General features: G+C 49.1%; 3 protein-coding genes across 3 annotated transcripts in view; all 3 read right to left on the bottom strand.

Annotated features, from left to right (window-relative positions):
- GCN1 (GCN1 activator of EIF2AK4) overlaps positions 1-4,928 on the bottom strand; it is a 43,343-nt gene extending 38,415 nt beyond the window's left edge. The window contains exons 1-4 of the mRNA XM_054392996.1: positions 4,911-4,928; positions 2,333-2,435; positions 1,670-1,733; positions 984-1,115 (exon numbers count right to left, since the gene is read on the bottom strand). Of these exons, the coding sequence (XP_054248971.1) occupies positions 984-1,115; positions 1,670-1,733; positions 2,333-2,435; positions 4,911-4,928 (317 nt within the window). The remainder of the gene's footprint in view (positions 1-983; positions 1,116-1,669; positions 1,734-2,332; positions 2,436-4,910) is intronic.
- Positions 4,929-5,282: 354 nt separating this feature from the next.
- On the bottom strand, positions 5,283-8,519 carry RPLP0 (ribosomal protein lateral stalk subunit P0). The gene is made up of 8 exons (XM_054392618.1): positions 8,500-8,519; positions 8,193-8,296; positions 7,563-7,738; positions 7,378-7,465; positions 6,965-7,111; positions 6,352-6,537; positions 5,873-6,013; positions 5,283-5,507 (listed from the first exon to the last, which is right to left on the bottom strand). The coding sequence occupies exons 2-8, from the start codon at positions 8,244-8,246 to the stop codon at positions 5,343-5,345; spliced, it is 957 nt and encodes a 318-aa protein (XP_054248593.1). The 5' UTR covers positions 8,247-8,296; positions 8,500-8,519; the 3' UTR covers positions 5,283-5,342.
- A 3,570-nt stretch (positions 8,520-12,089) lies between these two features.
- PXN (paxillin) overlaps positions 12,090-24,603 on the bottom strand; it is a 44,017-nt gene continuing 31,503 nt past the window's right edge. The window contains exons 7-11 of the mRNA XM_054392490.1: positions 16,441-16,611; positions 15,921-16,094; positions 15,293-15,374; positions 14,806-14,954; positions 12,090-12,443 (exon numbers count right to left, since the gene is read on the bottom strand). Coding sequence (XP_054248465.1) covers positions 12,177-12,443; positions 14,806-14,954; positions 15,293-15,374; positions 15,921-16,094; positions 16,441-16,611 — 843 coding nt within the window. The 3' untranslated portion in view covers positions 12,090-12,176. The remainder of the gene's footprint in view (positions 12,444-14,805; positions 14,955-15,292; positions 15,375-15,920; positions 16,095-16,440; positions 16,612-24,603) is intronic.

Here is a 24,603-nt window from a genome sequence, read left to right as displayed (position 1 = left end):
AGCTAAAGCCTTAGCACTTAACCACAATCATTACTACTCAGAAGCTGTGTTCCAGCTCCTGTTTAACACTGTGAAATGAATGGCACAAAAGAGGCTAAATCTGGTATGCTAGGAATGAAAACTTTCAGAAGAAGAAAGATCATTCTAGGATCTTCCCAGTGGCATTACAGAAATGAGTTATATCTTTGCCAACTGAGAGTGCTCAAAAAGTGACTCAAGATTTCTCATCTGCTGCTTATCTTTACTGTCAGAGCTTCTCCCAAGCTCAGACTGCCAAATTGTTTCTCAGCTTACATTCCATCCTGGCACACCACAGAGTTTTGGTTTCTGCTATCTCACTTCCTCCCTCCACTTCAGGTATCAGATCCCACTTCACAGCTTCCTGAGGATCCTCACCCTATTTTGATCTCTACCTCAAAATGAAAGAGTGTAGAAAGTGTCCTCATGCACAAGGCCAGCCACTGTGACTGAAGGTTAAGTATCACTGCAAGCCTCTAAGCCAAGATCAGATACTCTTCTAAAAGCTACACTTCTGTTCAGCCATGAAGGCACTGCAGGACAGCACTCTGCAGCCTCTGTCAGCTGAATACCTTACCTCACCTTTTGAAACTACTGGTGTTCCCAGATGCTATCATAACAGAGCAGCAGTATGTTTTTCAGCTCAGCTTCAAACTCATTATCTTCCCATCTACAATAAGGTCTTGAATTCCACCAGTTGAACACCACATGGACAAAGAAATTCTTTTTGCTAGCAAAAAACTGTAACTCAGAACCAATCCACAAGCACTAATACAAAACCAGTCCAAACCAGTCCTGTTTTCACAGAAGACATGAAAGAGGCAAGAAAGGAACATCTGAATGGTCATTAACAGCTTTGTCTCTTAATGTGTTTAACACCCCTGGCAAGCAGCAGCAGGAGAATAATTCAGAACACAAAAGCAGCAACCTAGAACTGCTTCCACATAAAGTAAGTCACCCCGCACCTGGGAACTCCAGCCTTGCCACCAATCCCTGAAGACTGAAGTGACTGCAGCAGGTTTTTTGCTGTTGCATCTGGCTGGGATTCTGCAAGCTGCTGAAGTGCCAGCTGCAGGGCTCTGCGGGATGCTGCATCACTGGGATGAAAAATAGAACCTCATGAACATTGTAAATCATGCCAACATTACACATATTACTATCCTTGTATCACACAAAGGGCTCTGCTTTCTCATTTCAGCAGTTGAGCCAGCAGTTATTTTATCCTTGCTACTCCAAGAAGTGGAGAAGTTCCTGGCAGAGAACTCCATTCCCTTCCTCAACTGACAGAAGTTATGTTGAGGCTCTCCAGTGGGTTACAAAAGCAAACAGAGGTTCTGGACAGCCTTTCTACAACAGGCCACAATTTAATCCAATCTAGAAGGATTTAAAAGATATTTAGAAGATACCTTAGGTCTTGCTTCACAAGGGCATTCATTCTTGCAAGCTGAACCACAGGATGCAAATTAAAGGTGAAACACAAAGTAAGAGGTGTAAAAACTTCTTTGATGTCCTTGAGAGCCTTATGGCATCTTTCAGGAATCTATGGGACACTGCATGCTAACATTTCTTGATGTTCCATACCAGCTTAACTAATAAACACACAAACACTTACAGATCACACCATGCAGACTTGCCACTTCTCTCTACTCACCGGTATCGATGCAGAGTAAGGCAGAAGAGTTTGCAAAGGCCTTTCACTGCACCCTCTGGAAGATCTGTAACAGAATTGATTTCAAAGTATCTCTATGTAAATTGATGATTCAGTGTGAAATTAGGCAACATCTAAAAATATTTCTTGCAACGATCATAGTAAAAGTTCTTTTTTTTTTTTTACAGATTTGATGCACATTTTTTAAAATAATGTCAAAATTGCAACACAGTCATCTTCAGAAAAAGAGAGAAATAAAGGTGTGGGGTTTTTAATTTGCTTCAACTGTTCTATTAAAACTATCAGAAATCTTCCATACTTCCCCTCTCTCTACACAAATGCGTGTACATGGAAATACTCCAAGAATCATTAAAAAAGTAGGAAAAGAATTAGGAGTGAAACAGGCAACTGATGCACCAAGGAAAAACTAATCCACGTGATGCTACAGCTGCTAACTGGGAAAAGTACACATGGTAGTAAGTGGAGTTCTGTGCTACCCACAAAACCCATGCTTAGAGTTAATGCTGGAAGAAAGCACAAACTCCAAACACTGCCAGCCCCCTCCCTCAAAAAAACTACCCCTCAAGTCTCACACGACCTTTGAAACAAAACAGGTTAATGTTCTTCTCCACCCTGGCAACGAGAACAGAGTCCCAAAGCTTTTACCTTTCCCAGAAATGCATTTTCCCAGCTCACTGAGGATCTCCCTCCGTTCCTTCACGCTGGCTGTAGTTACTTTTACTGCAAATCGCTTCAGTGTATCAGAAATCTAAAACCACACACAGAGGAAAACTCATCAGACTGCCCTCACACCAACGCACAGCACACAAAACCAGGGCAAGCAAAACGTGTCATGTGCTGCCACACCACCTTAGTGACCACATATGAGCATCCCTGGCCTTATCTGTTGGGAAAAGGGTCACTGAGTATCACACACACAATGAAATTCAGACGACTTCCGCTGAAGGACAATGGCTCTGTTCATTAACCCGTGTCCCTGTCTCAGCACTTCAGCTCTGCATGATGCAAATGCTCCTCTAAAAGCAGGGTAGAGTAAGGGGCAAGACCAACAGCCCAGAGTACAGGACTTTTAAAAGCCAAAGAAGAAATACCTCAAGAAGTGTTATCTCCTAGAGCCCACGAATCGCCGAAGGGGCGCTTGTAACTGCAGATGACCCAGTTCTGACTGCAACCACTCACCCTGAAAAACTGACCTATGGCTCCAGGCTGTCCACAGCTGTGAAACTCTGTCCTCAGGTGCAGCAACACAATGAACTGCTCACCTTTGGTCTTTTCCAAAATTAACAGGCACGTTGCAGGGATTTTGCAAACTGGACCTGCCAGATTACAAAAGGCTGCCCCTTGCTATCAAACACCTTCCACGCACTATCAGTAGCGCCCAAGGTCACCCCAGCAAGAAGAAAAATTACATTACACAACTGAAGGTTTTCTCCATGCCTGTGCTATTGTGTGCCTGGATCTGCCAGTGGGAAGGGACCTGAGAGTGCTCATGGATTAACTCCTGCAGAGTTTTCAAGTGGTACCAAATTTTCAAGTGGTATCAAGACAGTGAGATACGCTGTCTAGAAAAACTAAAAAGATGCTGAAGTTCAGGGCAACCAGCTCGTAGAACCATTGAAACCATTTCCATGGACTTCCAAGTTTTGCAGGCTTTGCACATAAAAGACTCCATGTGGGTTAAACAGAGCTTGGCCAGGTCTATGTTCATAGTTTTCTCTCATTTACACAAGCCAAAACACAGATCTCCAGGGAAGGCTTTTAAAATTCACCTCTTAAACTGAGCAACTATAGATCTAAATAATAATCACCATCATATTTAGAAACATATCAAAATTGTTCCTTCCTTCTTCAGGCAAAAATCCACCACAAAGTAAGTCTAAACAGAGGAAACTTGGCAGTGGAGAAATGGCAACTGCCTTCATCCTCCTAAAGAGCTGCTTTCAGTGAAGCCTTTTTGCTGACACTAGTTACTTGGTATCTAGAGAGACCATCCACACCCCCTTGACCCTGTGACTGTCTCACACCCTGAGCTCTCTTGAAAACAGGCTGGATGCAGGGCTGCAGCTCTGAAAGGTGAGGTACAATTTGAACCCACGTAGTTACCATCAGAACTGACAGAACAAGCCACCATTAAAGAGCTCATCTTCTTCCAAACCTTTCAATTACATGAGTTCATCATATGCAAACTGAAACCAAGCTGCATTTCCTCATGCTGCTTAATCACAAGCGGGGAGATGTACAGACATGAAGAACACATTAAGACTATCCCAACAATCTAGAAAGGAAAAACATAAATTACACGTAACACTACAGGCCTCCCCAAGCAGCTCTGTGCCTTACACAAATGGCACAAACTATGACACTTGAGTCTCCACACGAGAGCTGCTGGGACAGGCTTCACCCATTTGCTTTTTCTTTTTATTAGGATGTGCCTTTAAGGTGTGTTACAAAGCCAGAACATGGACAATGCTGCTGAAAACAAACGTGGAGAATACAGGATTTGTACTAGTGTGGACCTGATCCTCATGGGGCTGGATTTGCCTTGAGAACAAGCACCAAGCTGCAGAAAAGAGCTCATCAAGGTTTAACAGGTGATCTCCAGCAGGCGAGAGCGGTCATACCGAGGCACGACACGCTCTGGGCTGCTGAGCTGGGCCAGCGCTCGGACTTTCCCAGGTGCTCCTGGTAGCCGCGGGGACGGCTATGGCTCCCCGCTGAGGAACTGCAAGCCCAGGGGAGAGCCGCCGTCCTGCCGAGACCGGCAGCCACAAATGGGACACAAACGGGGTGGATATGGCTTATGCCAGTCGCTCATCGGGAACTTATTTCGAGGCCGGGTGGGACACTCCCGAGCGCAGCAGCCGCCGTCCCCAGCAGCCGCTCTGAGAGCGACGGCTCAGACAGGGTTCCTCCACCGTCTCCGCTATGAAAAGACGCCAGCAGCAGAGCACACCTTCCCTTGTCCCAAGAACTGCAGCTCAGCGCCGGTGCGACCTCCCGACAGGCGGCTCCAGCGGGCAGCGCCGGCGCGGCCTTCCCGCCCCGGGCCGGGCAGGGCCGGCTGCCACGTCCCCCTCCAGCCGCGGGCGCAGGGCCGGACGCCGCAGGCCGGTCGAGAGAGCGCAGCACAGGGGGAGCAGAAGCGGGCGCGGCCCCAAGCAGCCACCCCTCACTACCGTAGACGGGCCGCGACCTCCGGGCCGTGGGCCCGTCCACCACTCACCTGCGTGTCGGCCGCCATGGCACCGCCTGTGACCCGGAAGCGGCAGCGGCTTCCGGTGCGGACAGCGCGGAAGCGGCTGGGCCCCGCCTGTCTCCATGGCGACAGCGCCGCGGCCCGGCCCGGCCCGCTGCGGTCCCACAGAGCGCCGCGCCGCAGCACCGCGGAACGCCTGAGCGCCGGGGAACGGCGACGGGCAGGCGGCGGCTCCCCTGCCCAGCCAAGCTGCAGCTCAGTCCAGCTCCAGCCGAGGCGTCTGCCGAGTACAGCAGGCCCCGAAGACCAAGCAGGGGAGCCCCTCTAGTTACACTTTTCCCAAGCCCCCAGCGATCTCGAGAATACAGCACCGATGCAGGGACACATGAAGATGTAAAAGAGCTTTTTATTTCTCTCTCTGGACCAACTCTGACACAAACAGACAGATGATGGCTGTGGTTAATCAAAGAGACCGAATCCCATGTCCTCGTCAGACTCCTCCGATTCCTCCTTTGCAGCCTCCTTTGCTGGAGCAGCAGCAGCAGCGGCAGCAGGTGCAGCTGCTTCAGCTACTACAGGCATGGCTGCCACAAAAGCAGAGGGGTCTGCCAGGAAGGCCTTCACCTGCAAAAGAAGAAAAAAAATAGAAGGTTAAACTCAAATGAAACAAACATTTTGAAGGACTGAACCCTTTGCTATCATGAAGGTAATGCTTCCAGCTTGCCAGAAGCATTTAGCAGATGCACTTAGCCCTGCCATGTATGAAGGATCAGACATTTCAGCTACACTCTAGTGTAGCAGCCCTAAGACAGGAACACCAGGTAACTCAGCTCTCTGCTGTGACAACATATGGAAGCGCCCTTGTTCAGGATCCAGTCCTCACACACAGGTGGGTACAAGTCCTTTCAAACTAGGTGACATCCAAGGTGTTTCTGTGACCTGATGGCACTTTTAACACCCCTCTTTGCAGCAGATCACTCTGCCATTACCTTTTCAGCCAGCGGGAAGGTGTAGTCGGTCTCCACTGCCACAGCCAGGACCCGCTTGTACCCATTGACGATGGAGTGGGGCACAGAAGCAATGGTCGGGTACCCAATCTGCAGGCAGATGCTGGCAACATTACGAACACCCTGTGAGGAGAGAGACTTATGTTTCTGTTCTCTGAGAAACAATCTGGACTAGAAACCATGGCAGATGATGGTGCATTTCTATACTGCCAACATAACAAGGGGCAGTGTGCAACGCACACATTTAATACAGCTCCAGTGAAATCAAGGATTCAAATGGCCTCAGATACTTCTGAAGTGGGCTCAGAAGAAAAAGCAACAAAAGATACTTCTTGACAGAATGCTTCTAGAGGGCCTTGTGGAAAACACCAGAGATGACAGTTCATTCTGGAGCAGTCCTGGCTGCCACAGCAGTGAGGCAGATAAGGTAGAACGTAACAGACAGGGGTTGTGGCACTCACCTCCAGGAAGCGCTTGTGCAAGGTCTCCTCAGTGATGTCCAGCACTTCAGGATTGTAAATGCTGCCATTGTCAAAGACCTGCTGGATGACCAACCCGAAAGAGAAGGGGGAGATGTTCAGCATGTTCAGCAGGGTGGCTTCACTGGCACCCACTTTGTCTCCGGTCCTGATGAGCTGCACATCACTCTGAGGAAATACAGGGGGAAGGAATGAATACGTGGCAAAGAAATCCAGACGCCTCGATGCAACAGGACACAAATGCTCATTTCCAATGGCAAGAGATGGAACTAAAAGAACAAATGAGCACAACAAAAACAGGCTCCAAATTCAGCTCCAAAAGCCGAGAAAACCTCAGACTACGCAAGCAAGCACATCTCAGCTAGGAGAAAGGCAGCACTCTTCCTGCATTAACTGCAGGTAGCTTTCCTTCGAGTTCCTCCAGCAGAGCTTAACCATCCCAAGCACAGCAGTCAGACTGCTGTGAGAGTATCTCAGCACTGACAGCATCTCAGCACTGACAGCAGTTTTGGCCTTTACAGTTCCATCAGATGCCACAGTCAGGGCTGTCCAGTCAAGGAAGAGCTTCAGCAACAGCAGCATGCTGCTCACTAACCAGAATTTCAATGGTCCCTCTGGAAATCTTTGTGGTGATGCCCAAGGCCTGGAAAAAGGAGGTCTTCTCAGGTCCAAGACCAGTGTTCTGGGCTGGCACAGTCACATCACAAGGAGCAATAGCACCAGCACGGGCAGCAGCTGGCACCTGGAGAAAGGGGAAACAAAGAGCTGAAGAATGCTCACCTCTCAGAGCTCTTAGGATGGCAATTAACTTCCTCCTGAAATGTTGCCCCAGGAGAGACATCACCCAGCACACACAAGTTATACAGAGGCTGAACGGGAGCAGTTTGGCTAAGACTGCAGAAGCCTAGTTACAAACCCTTGAAGACTCTTAATAATCAAGTATCCCCCATGCAGTTTCAGTTTTGTAACTACCAACTCAGAGACACAATGAAGGCTTATCCAACCTACTTTATTGGCCAGCAGCATGTCCCGGATCTCAGTCAGATCCTCCTTGGTGAAGACAAAGCCCACGTTTCCACGGATGTGAGGAAGCAGCCTGAAGGAAAGACGACAGCCTTCAGTTCTGCTTCTCAGACACCATCTCCTCCTCCCAGAGAGAGGATCCAGGAGGACATTCAGACAGCGTTACCCACTTTTCTAAGGCAGGGTTATTCTCCAGATGACCACGAATAGCTTTGCGCATCATCGTATTCTTCCCCATCAGCACAACAGCCTTCCCACGCAGGGACATGCGGATCTGCTGCATCTGCTTGGATCCCACATTGTCTGCTCCCACAATGAAACATTTTGGGTAATCATCCAGCAGTTGCTATAGCAGGGAAAACACTGTAACTATATAGAGCATTCTGAGCCGTCGACAGGTTAAAAAGTAAAAAAAATAATAATAAAATTTTAAATGTCAGAAGTTGTAGAGTGCTGAGCTCTGACTGATGTTGGGCGCAACACAAGGCTGCACCTTTTGCTCAGCTATCCAGTTAGATCCCTAAACAAGTTATCTCTGTAACCACTACTAAATTCTCCCTGGAGCCATAAACACGGTTTGCAGTATCTTAATCTCTTCTTATTGCCACATAACCGTTCCTCAGACAACTCATGGCACCCCCATCTCCTTTTTCAAAAGCTGCCCTCCCACAGACATATCACCCGATTCCCGCCGGACCGCTCTCTCCGGGCCGGGACCTCCCCCGGTCCCCGGACAGCGGCAACGCCCCACCAGGCCCGCGCCTCTAGGCCAGGTCGAAGGCCTCCGCGCCAATACTCACGATGATTTTCATAAAGTAGTTGGACTTCCACGTAGCCCTGTCTTCCCTGGGCATCGCGGCGGTGCTCCAAGGATCGCCCGGTGGGTTTAAAGACGAGCTGGGATCTGTCACAGAGAAGCGCGGCTCAAGCGGGTCCGCACCCTGGCCTTCATTTCACCCGCCTCCCCCCGCCCCGCAGCTCTACGCTCCCCGCCAAACAGTCTGGCCACGGCTCAGGACCCCGGGGACGCTCCGAGGACGCTTCGAGACTGGCCGAAACGCCTCGGCCCCCTCCAGGCCCGTGGGACGCGCCACGCCACACGCTCACCTCCACGAGGGCTCCGAGAAGGAAAGGCCGCGGCCTACGCCAACCTCCTTTTATAGTGCGGCTCACGCCCAATCACAGGGAGCCACTGCGCTGCCACGGCTCACCCCATTGGCTGCCCGCCCGCCTGTCAATCAGGACACGCCGCCGTTACCATTCAGCAGCGGAAGGAAGCGCAGGCGGTACTGCAGAGGCCGGGCTGCTTCAGAGGCTGGCTGAGTGCGCCCCTCCCCCTAGCGGACGGAGGACCGCACTGCGGCTGCGAACTCACCGCCGCCCCGCCGGGAAGCTGGGAACGAGGCGAGTGCCGGGACCGCAGGCTCCGCTTCCTCGGAGCAGCCCCAACCCCAGCACCCCCCGCGAGTTACCGCTAGAAAAAAAAGCCCAACACACGCGTGGGAATAACGGTAAAAATTTTATTAGCGTAACTGCAGGAATTGCAAATGGCACAAGAAAGCGGAATTAGAAGTTTACAAGGAGAAAAGAAATCAAATAACTGTCGACCCAGCGGAGCATCCCCCACAGCTCAGCCCGGACGTGACGGGTCTGACCTTGCCTAGGGGTAGCACTTGGTCCGGGGACAGGCCTTTAGACAGAGTCTCCCGAGAAGCAGCCCACTGCAGCGGTCCCTGCTCCAGCACCAGCCTCTCACACCCTGTCTCTCCCCACCCACCACCCTCCCAGGCCCCTCACCTAGCGCTGTGGTTGTGCTACCCTAAAACCTCAGCTGAAATCAAGTAACAGGCATTTAGAGCAGCAGTCACCAAAAGTCATTATTTGGCAGAGTAGTGTCCCAGCCTGTGAGAGAGCAGCTAAAGCCAGGATACGCTTAACACCTTGCTGAGGAGGTATGTGTTTAACAATCTTGGTTAAGCACCAAGATGAGCCTCCCCTTTAATGCTGTTCACCACCAGCACCTTCCATGGCATCCTGCACCCAGGGTTTTCTATGCCTGCCAGAAGAGTCACTTACACAAGCCTCAGCTAGCAGTGAGGTAGGTTAAAGACTCCCTGGACAGGGAAACTGAGGCACATGATTACACAGTTTGCAGCTGTCACACAACAAAGTGGTAGTGCCAGAAACATCTTCTCACCCCTCTCTGGCACTCGCAACACAACAGCTTTTCATTCTCTTAGCAGTAAGAAGCTGACCTTTTCAGCAAGATAAACACACGCAGCTTTGAAATGTCCATTTTAAGTCAAACTGATTTCAAAGATGGAAAAACAAATGCGTATGGTTCCTTCCCTCACAAATGCTCCAAGAACTGTGCTCAGCCCAGCTGACACAGCTACAGCTCTAGTGCTTACACAGCTCCCTTCGGTCTCACAACCACAAACTGAGGTTCATTTGTACAGGGAAACAGGTGAAAAAGTTGCAGTGACCCAAGCAGGGCAGTGAAGCACCATGGCGAGGTCAGATGGGACAGTAACCCACAGATTCCAGCCTAAGTTTGGGCTGGTTTCTGACACGGGTGCCCCCAGACCCCTAAGGCACATGCCAAGCTGAAAAGCACAACCAGATGTCAATGGTCATATTGCTGTAGTGCTCTGGAGAAGTGATTCCAAGCACCACTCCTGGAGCTTCCTGGAGCTGCTTTGGCTGATAAGACAGAACACTGTTGGATACCTCAACGTCGTATTTCACCTTCCATAGACCCTCCAGACAGAGACCTAAAAGTGCTTCAGCAAGCATGAACTGAGCCTCATAATAACCTCACAAATCCAGGCTAAACTGCCCCCATTTTACAGATGGGGAAACTGAGGCACGGTAAGGTTTAGTGACTGGCCCAAAAGTTACACAGCTAATCAGGAACAGAGTCTGTCTCTCCTGATTTCTTCTCCTTAATCAAGACCTTTCTTCCACAGGAGAAAAGGAATCTCTCCTCCAGTTAGCTCTATTCTGGTTTCATGTAACCGAAGACAAGAAACTGAGGGCAAAGGTCTGAGCTCTTCTCCTCCTGCAGCATCAGATTAAGACTCACTATAACATCCTGGAAGCTGAGGCTTTGGGAGAATGGCAGGTGATTCAAATACAGCAGTTTACAGGTTACAATAAAAACCAAAAAACACACTTTCAGGTGACTCAGAGGAGAGAGGAGAGGGGGAAAGGGGGATGGGGAGGCAAAAAAAAAAGCTATTCACAGTTCACCTGCCTGTGCTAGGAAAAAAAAAAAATAGAAGTCACATTCCCTTCCCCATAGATTCCAGCCCCTCCCAACCCACAATAAAAAGAAAATAATCAATGTTAGTTAGGCTTAACAAAGCGTTGAGGTTACAGATGCAGCAAACCAGCACAACTGGCACACTGTCTAGAACAGCACAGCTTGATATAAAAGTTGCTTTCTTAAAATCACTTCAAAACCAATTTCTGTATAAGAGGATTAAAAGTAAATTAGATATGAATTCAAAAAAATCAGTGTAGAAATCTACAGTTCTTATCAAAGGCAGGATACAGTATTCACTTTGATAGGAAAATTCCAAGTGTGTCACACACACCTGACCCAAGGGACTTGTTATACCAGTAACAGTCAATATAAAAGGTTATTGCTTTAGCATCTCTCAGTAGAACATGTTAACAAGAGCACAGAAAAGGGAAATACCAAGGGGCTGACTGGTCTCATTAGCAAAGAGAGGAAGAAAAAAGGATATAAAGTTTGGATTGTGTTGTTTTTTTTTTTCCTGGCTTCTTAAACCCCTCTGTTTTTCCCTGCTCTTGTGGCAGTTTCAGTCCCAATAAACACACACAAGTCACACTCACTTCTGACAGGGATGGATGGAAAAGGCTGTGTTCAAACTACTCTGCACCTGCTTTTAAAGGAGGGAGGATGCCTCTTCCCTGCTCCCAGGAGCAGCAGGCAAGAGGAGCAGATGCCCTGAGACAGCCTGGGTGCTGACAGAGGTGCCTGGTGCAGGGTGTCACCCACAGGAGTGCACATCACTGCTGAGGAGTGGTTGGGGCTTCCACCTCCTGCTCCAGTGTGTTGAGAAAAGGCAGGGAATAAACTAGGGAGTGGGGAGAAGAAAAAAAAACAAACCACCCCACACAGTAACACCTTGATTCCTTAAAAAGAAAAAAAAAAAGTAAGTGGTATCATCTCCTTACAGTGTAATGGAACTGGAGAGACCCTTGCAGGGTCTCAGCTGCCCGTGCTGATGCTCTGATCTCAGCAAGTCACACATGCCACGTGGCTCCAGTGAGCAGAGCCAAGGTAGCACCAAGATCACAGGGTGCCCTCACTGTGCTACTGCTCAGGCTGCAGGCATGCAGACAAAAGCCTGAGAAAGAGGTGTCAAAGCAGAAGGCTGTGTTGTCTGCAAGTGTCACGATTTGCTCAAGGAGCTGACACAGGCTGAAATAACTGTCAAAGGCTCCTTCTGCCAAGAGGGGGCTGGGGAGGATCTCCAGCTCAAGCTCAGCTGTCAGTCACACACACAGACACCCACACCACACCACAATGAGGGGACTCGCCTCTCTCTTCTGAGACACAGCAAGGGCATTTCCAGTTTAATGGTCCATCTCATCTCTGGATCTGCTGCCTCTCCATAGCAGCAGAAAGCACTTCCACCCCACCCCGCCCTCCTCCCCCCCGCCTGGTAAGGTTTCTAAATCACAGTAATGTTCAGAGAGACAGAACTGCCAAGGGGTGGCAGAAAGATGCTTAGCGCCCGTCTATGGTGGCTCTAACAGAAGAGCTTGAGGAAGCAGTTCTGGCAGTAGGGCTTGTCGTTCTGTTCTTTGAAGGTTCCTTTGTTGAGCTGCTTGAGGCAGAAGGCACAGACAAAGTGTTCGGGGTGAAACTTCTTGCCCATAGCAGTGATGCAGCGTCCTGTGATAGGCTTCTGGCAACCGGAGCAGAGCGAGCCGCGGCGCTCGTGGTAATGCACCTCGCAGTAGGGCTGCCCGTCATGCTCAAAGAAGCTGCCATTGATGAATGGGGTGAAACACTCCTGCAGGAGGATAAAGCAGAAGAGGACAGAATGTGTAAGAAGCCAGGCAGGCAGGCAGCTCCACAGCCTCCCCTGCTCTGTGGCACAGCCCAGCTGTAGCGTGAGCAGGGTGAACGGCTGCCTTCCAGCACCAGCATGTTGTTCAAAGAGCCAAACTCTGTCCATCAAGAAGAGGTGCCAAGGAAAGGCTGACAGACAGACAGATACAGACAGAAGCAAGGGAATTAACCATGCCCATTTCCTCACCTTGCTTCACTTGCACAATTAAAACACGATAAATGAGCTACCAGATGTGTCCAGTCAGGAGGAAGGACAACATCACTCCTTCCTCTCAAGATAGGAAACACTGTAGCACATTCTCCTTTTCCCCTTCAGGTTCCCCACAGTGTGGCAGGCAGAAGTGGAGACCAACGCTGACTTTCAAGCAATAAGAATCTCATGAATGTGGGGCTGGTTCCAACTAAGAAAATTAGGCACACTCATTTTCACAAGTGGTCTCTCCAGAATGGTTGGCATCACACAGGTACACTTTGGGCAGGACTGTCCTTCCTAAAACATCTCCACCAGGTCCGCACACATATCACCCCTGGGAGAAACTGCTGTCTGTTGTACAGCACTAATGATTTAGAATCATAGAATCAAGAAGGCTGGAAGAGACCTCAAAGATCGAGTCCAACCTGTCACCCTAAACCTCATGACTATCTAAACCATGGCACCAAGTGCCACGTCCAATCCCCTCTTGAACACCTCCAGGGATGGTGACTCCACCACCTCCCTGGGCAGCACATTCCAATGGCCAACCACTCTCTCTGTGAAGAACTTTCTCCTCACCTCCAGCCTAAACCTCCCCTGGTGCAGCTTGAGACTGTGTCCTCTTGTTCTGGTGCTGGTTGCCTGGGAGAAGAGACCAACCCCCTCCTGGCTACAACCTCCCTTCAGGTAGTTGTAGACAGCAATGAGGTGACCCCCGAGCCTTCTCTTCTCCAGGCTAAACAGTCCCAGCTCCCTCAGCCTCTCCTCACAGGACTTGTGCTCAAGGCCTCTCCCCAGCCTCGTTGCCCTTCTCTGGACATGCTCCAGCAGTTCAACATCTTTCCTAAACTGAGGGGCCCAGAACTGGACACAGGACTCAAGGTGTGGCCTAACCAGTGCTGTGTACAGGGGTACAATGACCTCCCTGCTCCTGCTGGCCACACTATTCCTGATGCAGGCCAGGATGCCATTGGCTCTCTTGGCCACCTGGGCACACTGCTGGCTCATGTTCAGGCGGCTGTCAACCAGTACCCCCAGGTCCCTTTCCACCTGGCTGCTCTCCAGCCACTCTGACCCCAGCCTGTAGCTCTGCATGGGGTTGTTGTGGCCAAAGTGCAGCACCCAGCACTTGGATTTGAGTCAGACAGGAGAAGAGGATACACCAGCTATATGCTTCTTAGCATCCAAATCACCTTATCAGTGTCAGGCAGCTGAGGATGCTATGCTTCAGAACCTGCAACTGAAGCACCCACTCTCCACATGGAAATGGGGCGACTTCTCTCCTTGTACAAGCAGCAAATAAAGGCAGCAAGATGTGGGGAGGGTCAAAGATACTGCTAGATTTACCAAACAGATCAGGCCCAGCAGCAAGGCCCAGAGGAGAAGTCAGACTTCCAGAATCCTGGTTTTGCTCAGCCCCAACACCATCCTCTTCCCCAGGGAGGACACACACTAGGGACCTCAACATACCAATCAAACAAACATCATGTAGAACCATGGACAGCTAAACACTCAGCAATCAGCAGCTGTGGTTTTGTTGCTTGTTCATGTCCCTTTCCTCCCCATGCTAGGAAACACTGTCTGATTTTGCTCATCTCTTGGGGCCTCTAAGAGTTAATATTTGCAAGGCTCTCTGAAAGAGTGCCAAGCATTTAATCTGCAGTATTCCTGTTTGTTATGCCTGTTGTATGGAGCCTGCCACTATTTCACTGACTTGCATGTTTGTCCGAACGAGGTCAGTCTCATTAGTTTACATTGTCAGATGGAGCATGGGAGGAAGATCCTCAAAATCTGATCGCTGAGGCAAGTGCTTAGAGAGAAGTTTAGCTTGTAATTATTTAAAGGTCACAGAAAATGTCTCTGTGTATCTATGAGCTGCTGCAGAAGCCCATAATTGCAGCTGGGAACAGAAAGAGAAAAGCAGCTAGAAAGTTTAATGTAAACAGGCAAAAAAACAAGAAGGTGTTTGATTGATGACATGTTTTTATCTCGTGGGGCTGTCTGCCTTTCAGTACCCCACAGATGCCTTTTCCTCATAAGGGACCAGAGGCTTGCAGGGTGGAAATGAGAAGGGTCTCACAGCAGCAGCAAAGGACCCTGGGTTTCTTACCCGACAGACAAAACATTCAGGGTGCCACAGGGTGTTCAAGGCAGAGATGTAGTTTTCCAGGATAGCTCGGGCACAGCCTCCACACTTGGGAGCAAACATATCAAAGTAGTCCTTGCGGCAGTAGGCTTTGCCATCCTTCTCATGAAATCCTGCAAGAGGAGAAGAGAGGTGGAGACCATCAGCTCCTGATCTTTACCTGTGACCAGCAAGCTCTGCAGGGTAACCAGCGTGGGTAGCATCATCCTTCCCCTCACTAACACACACAGCAGGTTCCTTGTTCTGCTGCCTTTCCTGGTCCATGTGCACACACACTCACCCTTCCTCTCCAGGGAGAAAAGAGGATTGCTGCTAGCATCCTTCCCCCATAAACAGCTATAGCCTTTGGAATCTGCATCTTCAGTAGTTCCCCTGCCACCTCCCAGGCTGTCCCCTAATAGCAGCTCTGCCTTACACACTTGTCAGCAGTTCAGGGAGGAGACTGCAATACCTTCAGGTCCAAAGAAAGCTCCACACTGGGCACAGAAAAAGTGTTCAGGGTGCCATGTCCTGTCCAAGGCTGTCACCACTTTCTGTTCAGAAGAAGACAAAGTGCAAGTCATGTAAATGATAACTGCAGCTTGGCGGTAAGGGGGAGCTGGATGGGGGGAAAGGCACATTAACATTGGTAATGACAACAGCATGCATTAAAATAGACTGTCCTTTAGAGAGCTTAGTCAACTCCCCCCTTCCTCTGGCTCATTCAGGCTTTGCCTGCACATGGTTTTTTTTACCCTAAAAGGATCTCAAGACACTGCTTCCCCCCTTACACAGGGCCCCACGCAGTTCTCAGGACCAGCACCAGTCCATGCTACAACAGGCCACCAATAGCCAAATGTTGAGGAATTATTACTGCAGTGATGAGGGTTCTGAAGGAACTTCAGTGAAGGTAAGAGGGACTAGCTCCTCTCATCAGTGTAAGAACTGACTGGGCCAAGCTGTTTCCCACTCAGGGCCAAGGCAAAGGGAAAGCAGAAGCCCCAAACCAGTATCTTGCACCTAGGACACATGGGTGGAGTTTTCAAACAGGCTTGCCTGCAGCACCTTGCCAGCACCCTTAATGCCCCCACGGAACTCACGTCAAGGATGGGCCCGTTGCAGTAGTAGCAGCGAGGGGAGAAGAGGTTGTGGTAGTCCTTCTCGCAGTAGGGCTGACCGTCTCGCTCAAAGAAGTTCCGTGACCCAATCTCCTCCTGGCAGTGGGTGCAGACGAAGTGCTCGGGGTGCCAGGTTTTCCCCATGGCTGTAACTACCTGTTAGGAAGACAAATTATGAAGGACAACTCTATCTCCCTCTCCCCTAGATCACAAGACAAGATACCAGCTCTGGAGGTCAGCAAGAATGACAAGTTCTACTACTCAAGTGAGCCCTGGACTGGGGTAGCATGAAAACTGAATTACCTATCATGTCAGGAGAGGGCAGTCCCTCAAGGGCAGGGTAGAGGTCACTGGAGGAGCTTACAGCGTACCTAGCCAGTGGATAAATAGAGTACTTCAGTTTCTCCAGCATCTCCAGTCTCTTCAGCCTCACGAAAAAGCCCTCCCCACTACTCCCAGCTGCAGCCCAAGATCCAGCAATGAGACAGCACCTTCAACTCACCTGCCCAGCAATAGGCTTCTTGCAGGCTCCGCAGACACCTTTGGCAACTGTAGCTACACCCAGCTTGTTCAGGTCAGACTGGAGACTTCCCAGCATGGTATCCAGCTGGCTGCCAGGCTTGGAGGTTGTGGATGGAGGGGAGCTGCTCCCAACTTTGCCCTGAGCCATGAACTGCAGGGAAGGGAAAACAAAGACTGTAAGGCAAGGGCTGCTGTGCTTACGAGCTAAATGTGCTGGTGCTGCCAGTGGCTCCTCTGTAGAGATGGGCTGGAGACTCTTAGGAAACAGCTACATTCTCTGCAGAAGTCAGGCAGAGCCAGGATCAAGGACACACACGTATTATGCCCATGCAGAGACCCTGGGATGTTTAACGGCAGAGCTGTGAACTGAGGATTTGATTTTTCATTCACTGAGCACACAGCAGAAGTCACCAGCACATCCCAAGCAGTCAGTACTGTGCTCTCTAAACCTCTGCCAAAAATCTCCCTTTACCTCATCAGTTCCTGGCCAGCTGACAAGGCAGACACCATGCAGAGGGCCCCTTCCCCTCGACCTCTATTTCTATGCTGTAGCTTGCTCTCAGTTGTCACTCTGTGATAGAGATCCCTCTCCTCTTCATCATTGCACCTCCCACTTGGCTAGAGCATCTTCTCCCTTCCCCTCCCTCCCTTTGCACCACTTCTGCCAAGTCTCCTTTGCCTCATCAGGTGGCTCTCATCCCAGGCCTGAGATCAGCAAGTGGAAGCAGGGAGGAATTATCTCCCCTCACACTGCCTGCTGTTTACCCACAGAGAGGGGACTGCACCCAGCGCAGAGCGCCAGCAGCCAGGGCTGCCACCTCTGTTGTTGGATAGCTGGGTTAAGATCCTTGTCTCAGAGGCTGTTTCTGAACCTCACACTATCACAGTACACATGGCAAGGAAAGGCTTCCCCGAGCATGTGGAGAAATTTTTTACTTGGGTTCATAACTTAAAGTTTATGATCATTGTGGCCACCAAAGCTGCCTTTGCAGGCAAACTGAAATAATGAAATACAAATTATTTCAGCTGACTTTGCACTGTAAGAGCTACCATCAGCTTTAGAGAGATCCAGAGAAGTCTCTCCCCGAGATGTTGGTTTGGTGCTCATTTTCTCTTGCAAAGAGGACAGATTACTCCAAACATAAAATCTACACTTGTGAACAACCCACCAGCCTGCTGCCAGCACAGCCAGGGAAGCAGGGACACACAAAAGGCTTCACAAGCTTGGCAGAACAGGACCTTCCAGCCATGGGAGGAGCTCTGCTCCCTGTCCTGCAGATGGTTGTACTTGGCTGGTTTACTCAATCACAAATCTTGGTTTCTACTCATTTGTGTAAGAACTCCCATGACACACATAATTTTAGTGTTCTCACACACAGATGTACACACACTCCTCACCAGCCTTTCTTTGCATGCAGCATCACTCCCAACAGAGCCTAACACATAGGTATTCCCCTCCTCTCTCCTCCAAACCATCCCATCACTTGCAGCCTCTCCTTGTCCAGCAGCACAGACCAGCACTGTCAGACCCCAACATCCTGAGCCTAAAGCCAACCCTTCACCACACAGCAGCTATTGGGCTACAGTGAATGTCTCCAGTGCACACCATGGGAGGAAGACTTCTCACAGGAAGGAGACAACAGACCTTTGGAAATAAAGCCAGGCCAGAGTCCCAGGACAAAGCCAGGGCTTCCTGCACAGCTCAGCAAGAGGAAAACGGCTGGGCCATGTCAAAAGAATCATACTGCTCTCACTCTAACCAGGGGCCTGTAGCAAGCAGGCAAGGCAGGCCCAAATGCCACACACAAACGATAAATGCCATCAGGAGAGAGGGATGAGATGAATCCAACATGGAGCCTCAGAGCACTTCACCCTTGTCTGTAAGGACCACATGCTCCTGCAAGCCACAGCTGACCTCAGTGCAGGCACAACCACCTGTGCTCCCTACAACCTCTAAGTGGCCTGGTGATGCAGTCTCCTTGACAGCTTACAGATGAGTCCCCACCTGGAAGAGGCTTGATACCACCTCTTGCAAGCAATGCCTGCTGTTTACAGAGGACACTCAGCACAGCTCCCAAGGAAATTTCTCATGCAAATACCCTTCAGATTATCACCTTTCACCCAGGAGATCAGGTTCGGTCAGGAGCTCTATGAGCAAACAACCATGCACTAAAGGACATCTGCAGCAACAGTGCTGGGAGCTCTTGGAGCAGATCCCAGCAGCACACTCATCCATCAGAAGAGCACACCATGCTTAGGAAACAGAAAGGAGGTCCTGCCTTGTCATGGATAGGGTGCCCAAGGGGCGTGTGAGCAGCCAGTAGATTGGCACTGTGCAGGAGAGGAGGAGCAGAGATCACCTGAAAAGCACAACAGTTTGAGATGCAGAGGAGTTTCCTTGCTCATTGCTTAAGAGCTGCCTCTACACACAGCATTGCACATCACTGCACTGCTCATACACATTAAGACTTCCCACTGCCCTGGAGCTATAGCTCTTCCCTGGCAGGAGATGCAGAACACAGCTCTTGCTCACACCACCTCCTTCCCAAAATCCACTTGCACTATGGACACCTATCTAATGGGCAAACACAGGTCAACTGCTGACCTGCTCCTTCCACTAACAAGAGGAGGCCATCCTTCACTGCCCCCTCTTCAAGAGAGATTGTGGCAGGGAGAGTTGCAGCCTTTGTTTCAGAGCTACTACCTTCATCTCAGAGTGAAATACAGTCCCTGCTGCACAAAGTGATGATCATCAGACAAGAACCACACACATCTCCTGCACAGACCTGTACTGTGCAGTGCTAGGCAGCTGGGAGAGTCTTCTCTCCTATCTAGCAGTTCAGTACCAGCCTTTACCTGACTTTGTGCCTACTTGAGCTACCAAGTTGGGAGTAGCTAGACTGGAAAACACTGCTAAGGAAAAAAAAAAAAAAAAAAAAAGAGAGAGAGAGAAGCCTGCCTGCATCTGTGGGAAGAAAGCATCATCTTCAGTCTGACAGCCAACAGAAACAACTGTCTTGGTGCTAAGGGTCCATGTCTGGGGAGAACAGGAGCGTCTAGGATCTTCAGGAGGGGTGCCCACAATAGAAAACTCATGGTAATCATCCTCAGAAGTTTCCCACTGGAAAAGAGGCTGGGGAGCCAAGGTGAGAGAAGAGGAGGAGGCTGGACTAGGAGCTGGGGTAGGTGGCACATGGGAAGGCTGAGGTGGGAGTGGAAAAAGAGGTGTAGGGCCAGAAAGATGAGAGTGAGCAGCATTAGCAAGAACTGTCTTTGCAGCTTCTTTGGAAGGCTGGAGAGGGGGAGAGGCTGAAACAGAGATCATCTTCCTTGAGGGGAGTGGGGATTCTGGAGGAAAAATAACCTAGAAAGACATAGAGGAAGAAAAAGAGGTGAATAAATTCGAAGAGGAACCAACAAGCACTTCCTGCAACAGGAAGGCTGGTTGTTACCACTATGTTTAAGGGGGAAAAGCAGCAAGAAAAATAAAGGAACTAATTAAAACATGCTTCTCTGTGTAGCTCAGGGAAGAACACCATCTTACACCCAGAACTTCCTGCACAGGGACAGGACTGGGGAGAACAAAGCATGTCTCTACAAGTGTAGTTTTTTAAATAATCCCCACACAGACATTTGCTGCTATCATATAGCAGCAGACTGCCCAGACAGGCACCAGCATCAACACCCTCAAATCCCACTCCAATTCTGAAACAAAAAGAACCAGGACCTGAGTGCCTGTTCACTTTTCAAGCCAGACAAAGGTGAGTCAAAAGAGTTAGTTCTTGATTTCATGTTGCTTAGGACACTCAGAAACTTAATCTGCACCTCCACACAATGCTATCTGCTCCGGGGACATGCTGGAATTTCCCAGTGCACATCCCTGCTTTCTACCTTCTCTACTTGCTGTCCACCATTCTGCTTTTCCCCCTGGGGCCTGGCAGTGATAATGACCCCCTCTGTCAGCCAGTCACCCTGGCTTTGCCACTTGTCCTGTTCCTGCTGAGCGATGCCCAGTCTGTCCTGCAGCTCTTCAATCACACGATCTTGGGACTCAGTCTTGTGAAATGTGGCAGGGCCTAGCTTACGCCTTGGAGAGAGGTCACGATACATGGGATGCACGTTGGCAGTCTCTTTTGTCCTCTTGATTAAAGATTTTATCTAAATGACAAAGGCAACAGTATCAGCAGAGAAGAGCAATGTCACGGCAAGCTCAGAGATGCAACAGCACTAACTCAAGCCATTAGTGACAACTGCGAGCAGGAAGAGTAATGACATTTATTCCACAATGCCAAAATTCCACTTGGCACAGCCCAGAAGGGTGACTCAGTGCAAGGAAAAACCCCGTAAGGATAATCACAGCAGCCAAAAATAACTATCTAGAAAAGGAAGGGAAAGATTAACAAGCAGGAAGCCAAGATAGGAGGTGCAGCATGACCACTCCACCGAGCATTAAAGAAACCTCAGCATCACAAGGACAGAGGAGCCTCTCTGTTTGTCCTTTACAGGCATAAGACTCTTGGTCAGAGATGTCTGGTACACAAAGTGTACTTTCAGTGCTGGAAGGAACACTCACAGCTCCAGCCGTGAGACCTAAAAAGGGTAACAGAGCAGAGGAGCTGCCATCCCAAGTCAAGGACATCCTCCAGTGGTGTGAAACAGCCCCTGAACTTGTGCTCTGAACCTTACCTCAGTAAGGGAATAAAAGTCCATTTCACAGTCCCTACAGACTGCCATGTTCTGTGCTGCTGACTGACATGCAGAAGTGACCACAAGATAAAGCAGATGATTTCAAAGCTCTGTGACATGCAGCTGTCATTATCAATGCTCAGAGCCTCGTGCTGTTAGTGTGGGTGAATCCAGGCACACTCACACCACACAAAATGTTAGTGTGTTGTCAAAAGAGTCCTAGCTAGGACTCGTCCTACTCCTACATTCATTCAGTGCCTGCCTGGCCTGACGCAGAAATCCTCTCAACGGGTGGTTTGGAGATGCATGGCAGATCCAACTCAGCTTTGCAAATGCTTTCAGGAGATTGTGGAGCAGCTGCAGAGCTCCTGAACTGCTCATTTTCCTGGTGTCCTCCAGCTTTGTTTGTGTTAACAGTGCTTGCCTTCTTCGGAGTTCTGTCTGTGCCCTGCCTCTCGATCGGATCAGGACAGCCATCTACCTGGGTTTCACTCAGTACTTCAGCTTTGAGCCCCTGTCCTTCCTCCACTGCAAAGCCCAGATGGGTTTTAGTGTCTGGGAAGACATCCTGCCGATCCACGGCCACAACAGAAGGTTCACACACAGGATTTAAAACACTGTTGTTCTTTGCATGTACCTCTGGCACACACGCAGGCAGCTCCAGGGCCCACAGCTCATCTAAAGCTATTTCCCCATCTCTGCTCTGGGAAGGAAGGGCTGAGTTGTCCCTGAATGCTCCCTTCTGATACAGTTCTTTAGGTATCTTCCCCTTGCCTTGACCATTTAAAGGGTTTGAAACTGGCACACTTGAGATTTTGGGGTCAGCTCTCTGCTCTTTCTTCTCAGTCTCTTTTGCCAAACCTTTCTTTAAGCCTTGTGCCTCCTCATGATCAGATCTACACAGAAGCTCCACACTGGAAGGTGGCACAGACTGGAAAGCATTTCTAGAAGAATCAGGCTTTCTGCTCAGCTGAACTAAGCTGCCAGAGGTCATCTGTATCCCACGAGTAGCAGAACCAGAAGAGACTCGTGGTGGGGGCACAGGGACCATTTCTGGCAAACTGGTCATATGTGGAGGAACAGGAGAATGCCCTGAAGTAGGCAGAACCATAGTGTTGCTGCCATCCTCAACGCAGAGGACTGCTGAGGGGGCAGATGTTGGCACTGCCAAGTCCCCACTGTGACTTGCAGAAGGGTGTTTAGAATGGGATAGCACTGGTAAGCTGTGAGGAGAGTTGGTGGAATCTGCATTTGCTGAACTGGGAACAGTTTCTAGGGAGGGTTCAGAAGTCAGAGACACAGTGGAACTAGTCTGCAAAAAGGAGACAGAATGAACAAGGACAGAAAAAGACAGAGGTAAGTAGCAGACAAAAAGCAAAGAATTAAGCATTATAATAATCATGACCTCCAAGTCAAAGAGCCATGTTGATCCAAAGCCTTACTTCCAAGAGTAAGGAAGGAAAATGAAGTATCAAAGAGCAGAATCAGTATGACACTGTGCTGATCTTCACATGAGATCACAAGAGATGAAGTTCTACAGCTGTCAAGATCCTTTTCCTATGCCCTTCTCCTGTGTTCACCTGCAGCTGTGATGGGGGCACGCAGTGGCCATTGGGAAGCCAGCTCCAAACCCAGGAATGTCTAGACTGTGAGGCAAGGTCACCTTAACTTACTCATAGTTAGACATGCAAATTTTACATTTCAAAGCTGAAAAAAAAAGTGATTAATGAAAAGAACAAAGCATGACATTTTCTTCTTGATACCCTAATAAAATGCTCCAGCTGGCTGAGCACATGGCAATGAAAACAAAGCTTCAGGGCATTCACAGCAAGAACAGATGACATGGGCTTTGTTCTATTCACATCACTAATCTCACCTTGGATGTGACACATACTGAATCTATATGAGCCTGTCAGTCACTCCATGCCCTTCTAAGCACTGCTTAGGTGGCTAGATTAGCCTCCTCCCCCTAGGCCAAAGACTCCAGATCTACACTGTAATAAAATCAGTAGTAATTTTGATCCAAGTACAACAAGAGCAACTGATACAGAGTTTGGGGTTTTCCTTGAATTACAGGGTCTTTTGAGAGCAAAAGATCGTGGGTCCTCCTTTCTTCATTTTCAGTCATTTCTGGCTAAAGTCCAGGAGGCAAATTGGCATTACTCCTTTCTCTTAAAAAGGAAAAATTATAAGTGGCTTGGACAAGTACATACAGCAGGTCAACCTAAAACAAATACTGAGCCCTCTCAGTTTCAAAACTTAGCCACAAAGGATTTCCAAATCTAAGGGCTATCAAGACCTGCTCTGACTTGGTCACATTTTCCAAAAGAACCTCTAGAAGTTAAGAACGTAAGTTCCTAAGCCCAGGAAAGGAATGTCAGTCACTACTTACCTTTCTGAGATACTTAACACAAATAAAAGGATAGAACTAATCAGAACATGCACAAAAATCTGCCAGTAGATGGAAGAGAGATACACCTTCATGTGACCTAAGATGCAACCATCCTGAGGGGTCAGGACATGTTTGCCAAGTCACAACAGTAGTATAACAGGGAGACCATGTTCCAAAAGGAAGAGCCACAATTCATTACAGATTGCTCCTCCCCTGGAAAAACACAGCAAGACCCGCACAGTCACAGGAGATGAAAAGGACTACAAGTACACTCAGTATTTAAAATGAGGGAACTGCCCAGTATTGCCCTCTCCCTGTATTTTGCCTAAGATGGTGTCACCTATAAAAGTAACCTAGGTTTATGCTGTGTTAACACCTAGCTTCCAGACTTCCTAAACTGAAGTCAGTCATTTTCAAGACAAGACTATCACTTTGCTCAAAAGTAATTACTTCCAGGCTATTAAAAACATACTAGCTCCAAAATAAATGCACTGGTTAAACACTCAGCAGTAACAGAACAGTTAAACACAAGGATCTAGCTTTGCAGTCAGCAGGCATCATGTTACACAGGAATGGCAGAGGTTGGGAACACAAGTGCATTAAGCAATCTCAGTGCCTGCTGACTGATGAGCCAGATAACCAAAATCAAATGGATTCTGTAAGTAAAAAGAATGAGCAACTCATTAAAGCGAGCAAGAGATGATAAAAGAGTAACTTATCAGTCTGTAACAGCACCTTTTACTCTGGGGTATGAGGGAAACTAAACATCAGTGCCTCCACTCCTCCCATCCCCATCTACTGCAACTTCTAGTTGTACCAGCTACCAGCTTCACCTAACTACACATCATACTTAGCTTTTCTGTCCTATTTCTTGCAACCACACATGGGGCTGGTACTCTTAATTGTAGCCTTTCATCTTTCACCTTTCCAAAGACTCCACTTCTCTCCCTTACATCCTGCCACTGGTACAGACCAGAGATCCCTTTTTACAGGCAAGTTAACACCACTAGTTGGCACAAATAGAGAAGGTAAAAACAAACAAGGACTGAAAGGAAAATGAAGCGA

This window comes from Indicator indicator, chromosome 26 (assembly GCF_027791375.1).
Source record: "Indicator indicator isolate 239-I01 chromosome 26, UM_Iind_1.1, whole genome shotgun sequence".
In the NCBI taxonomy this organism is placed as follows: Eukaryota; Metazoa; Chordata; class Aves; order Piciformes; family Indicatoridae; genus Indicator; species Indicator indicator.
The sequence above is the reverse complement of the archived record's forward strand: the minus strand, read 5'-3'. Positions and strand labels throughout refer to the sequence as shown.

What these genes read in the sequence shown, in the direction of transcription:
- RPLP0 (XM_054392618.1), bottom strand. Translation starts at nt 8,246, where the DNA reads ATGCCCAGGGAAGACAGGGCTACGTGGAAGTCCAACTACTTTATGAAA. An exon ending in AATAACCCTGCCTTAGAAAA is followed by an intron (nt 7,466 to 7,562) that starts GTGGGTAACGCT and finishes TCTTTCCTTCAG; the next exon opens with GCTGCTTCCTCACATCCGTG. An exon ending in ACATGCTGCTGGCCAATAAA is followed by an intron (nt 7,112 to 7,377) that starts GTAGGTTGGATA and finishes CCCTTTCTCCAG; the next exon opens with GTGCCAGCTGCTGCCCGTGC.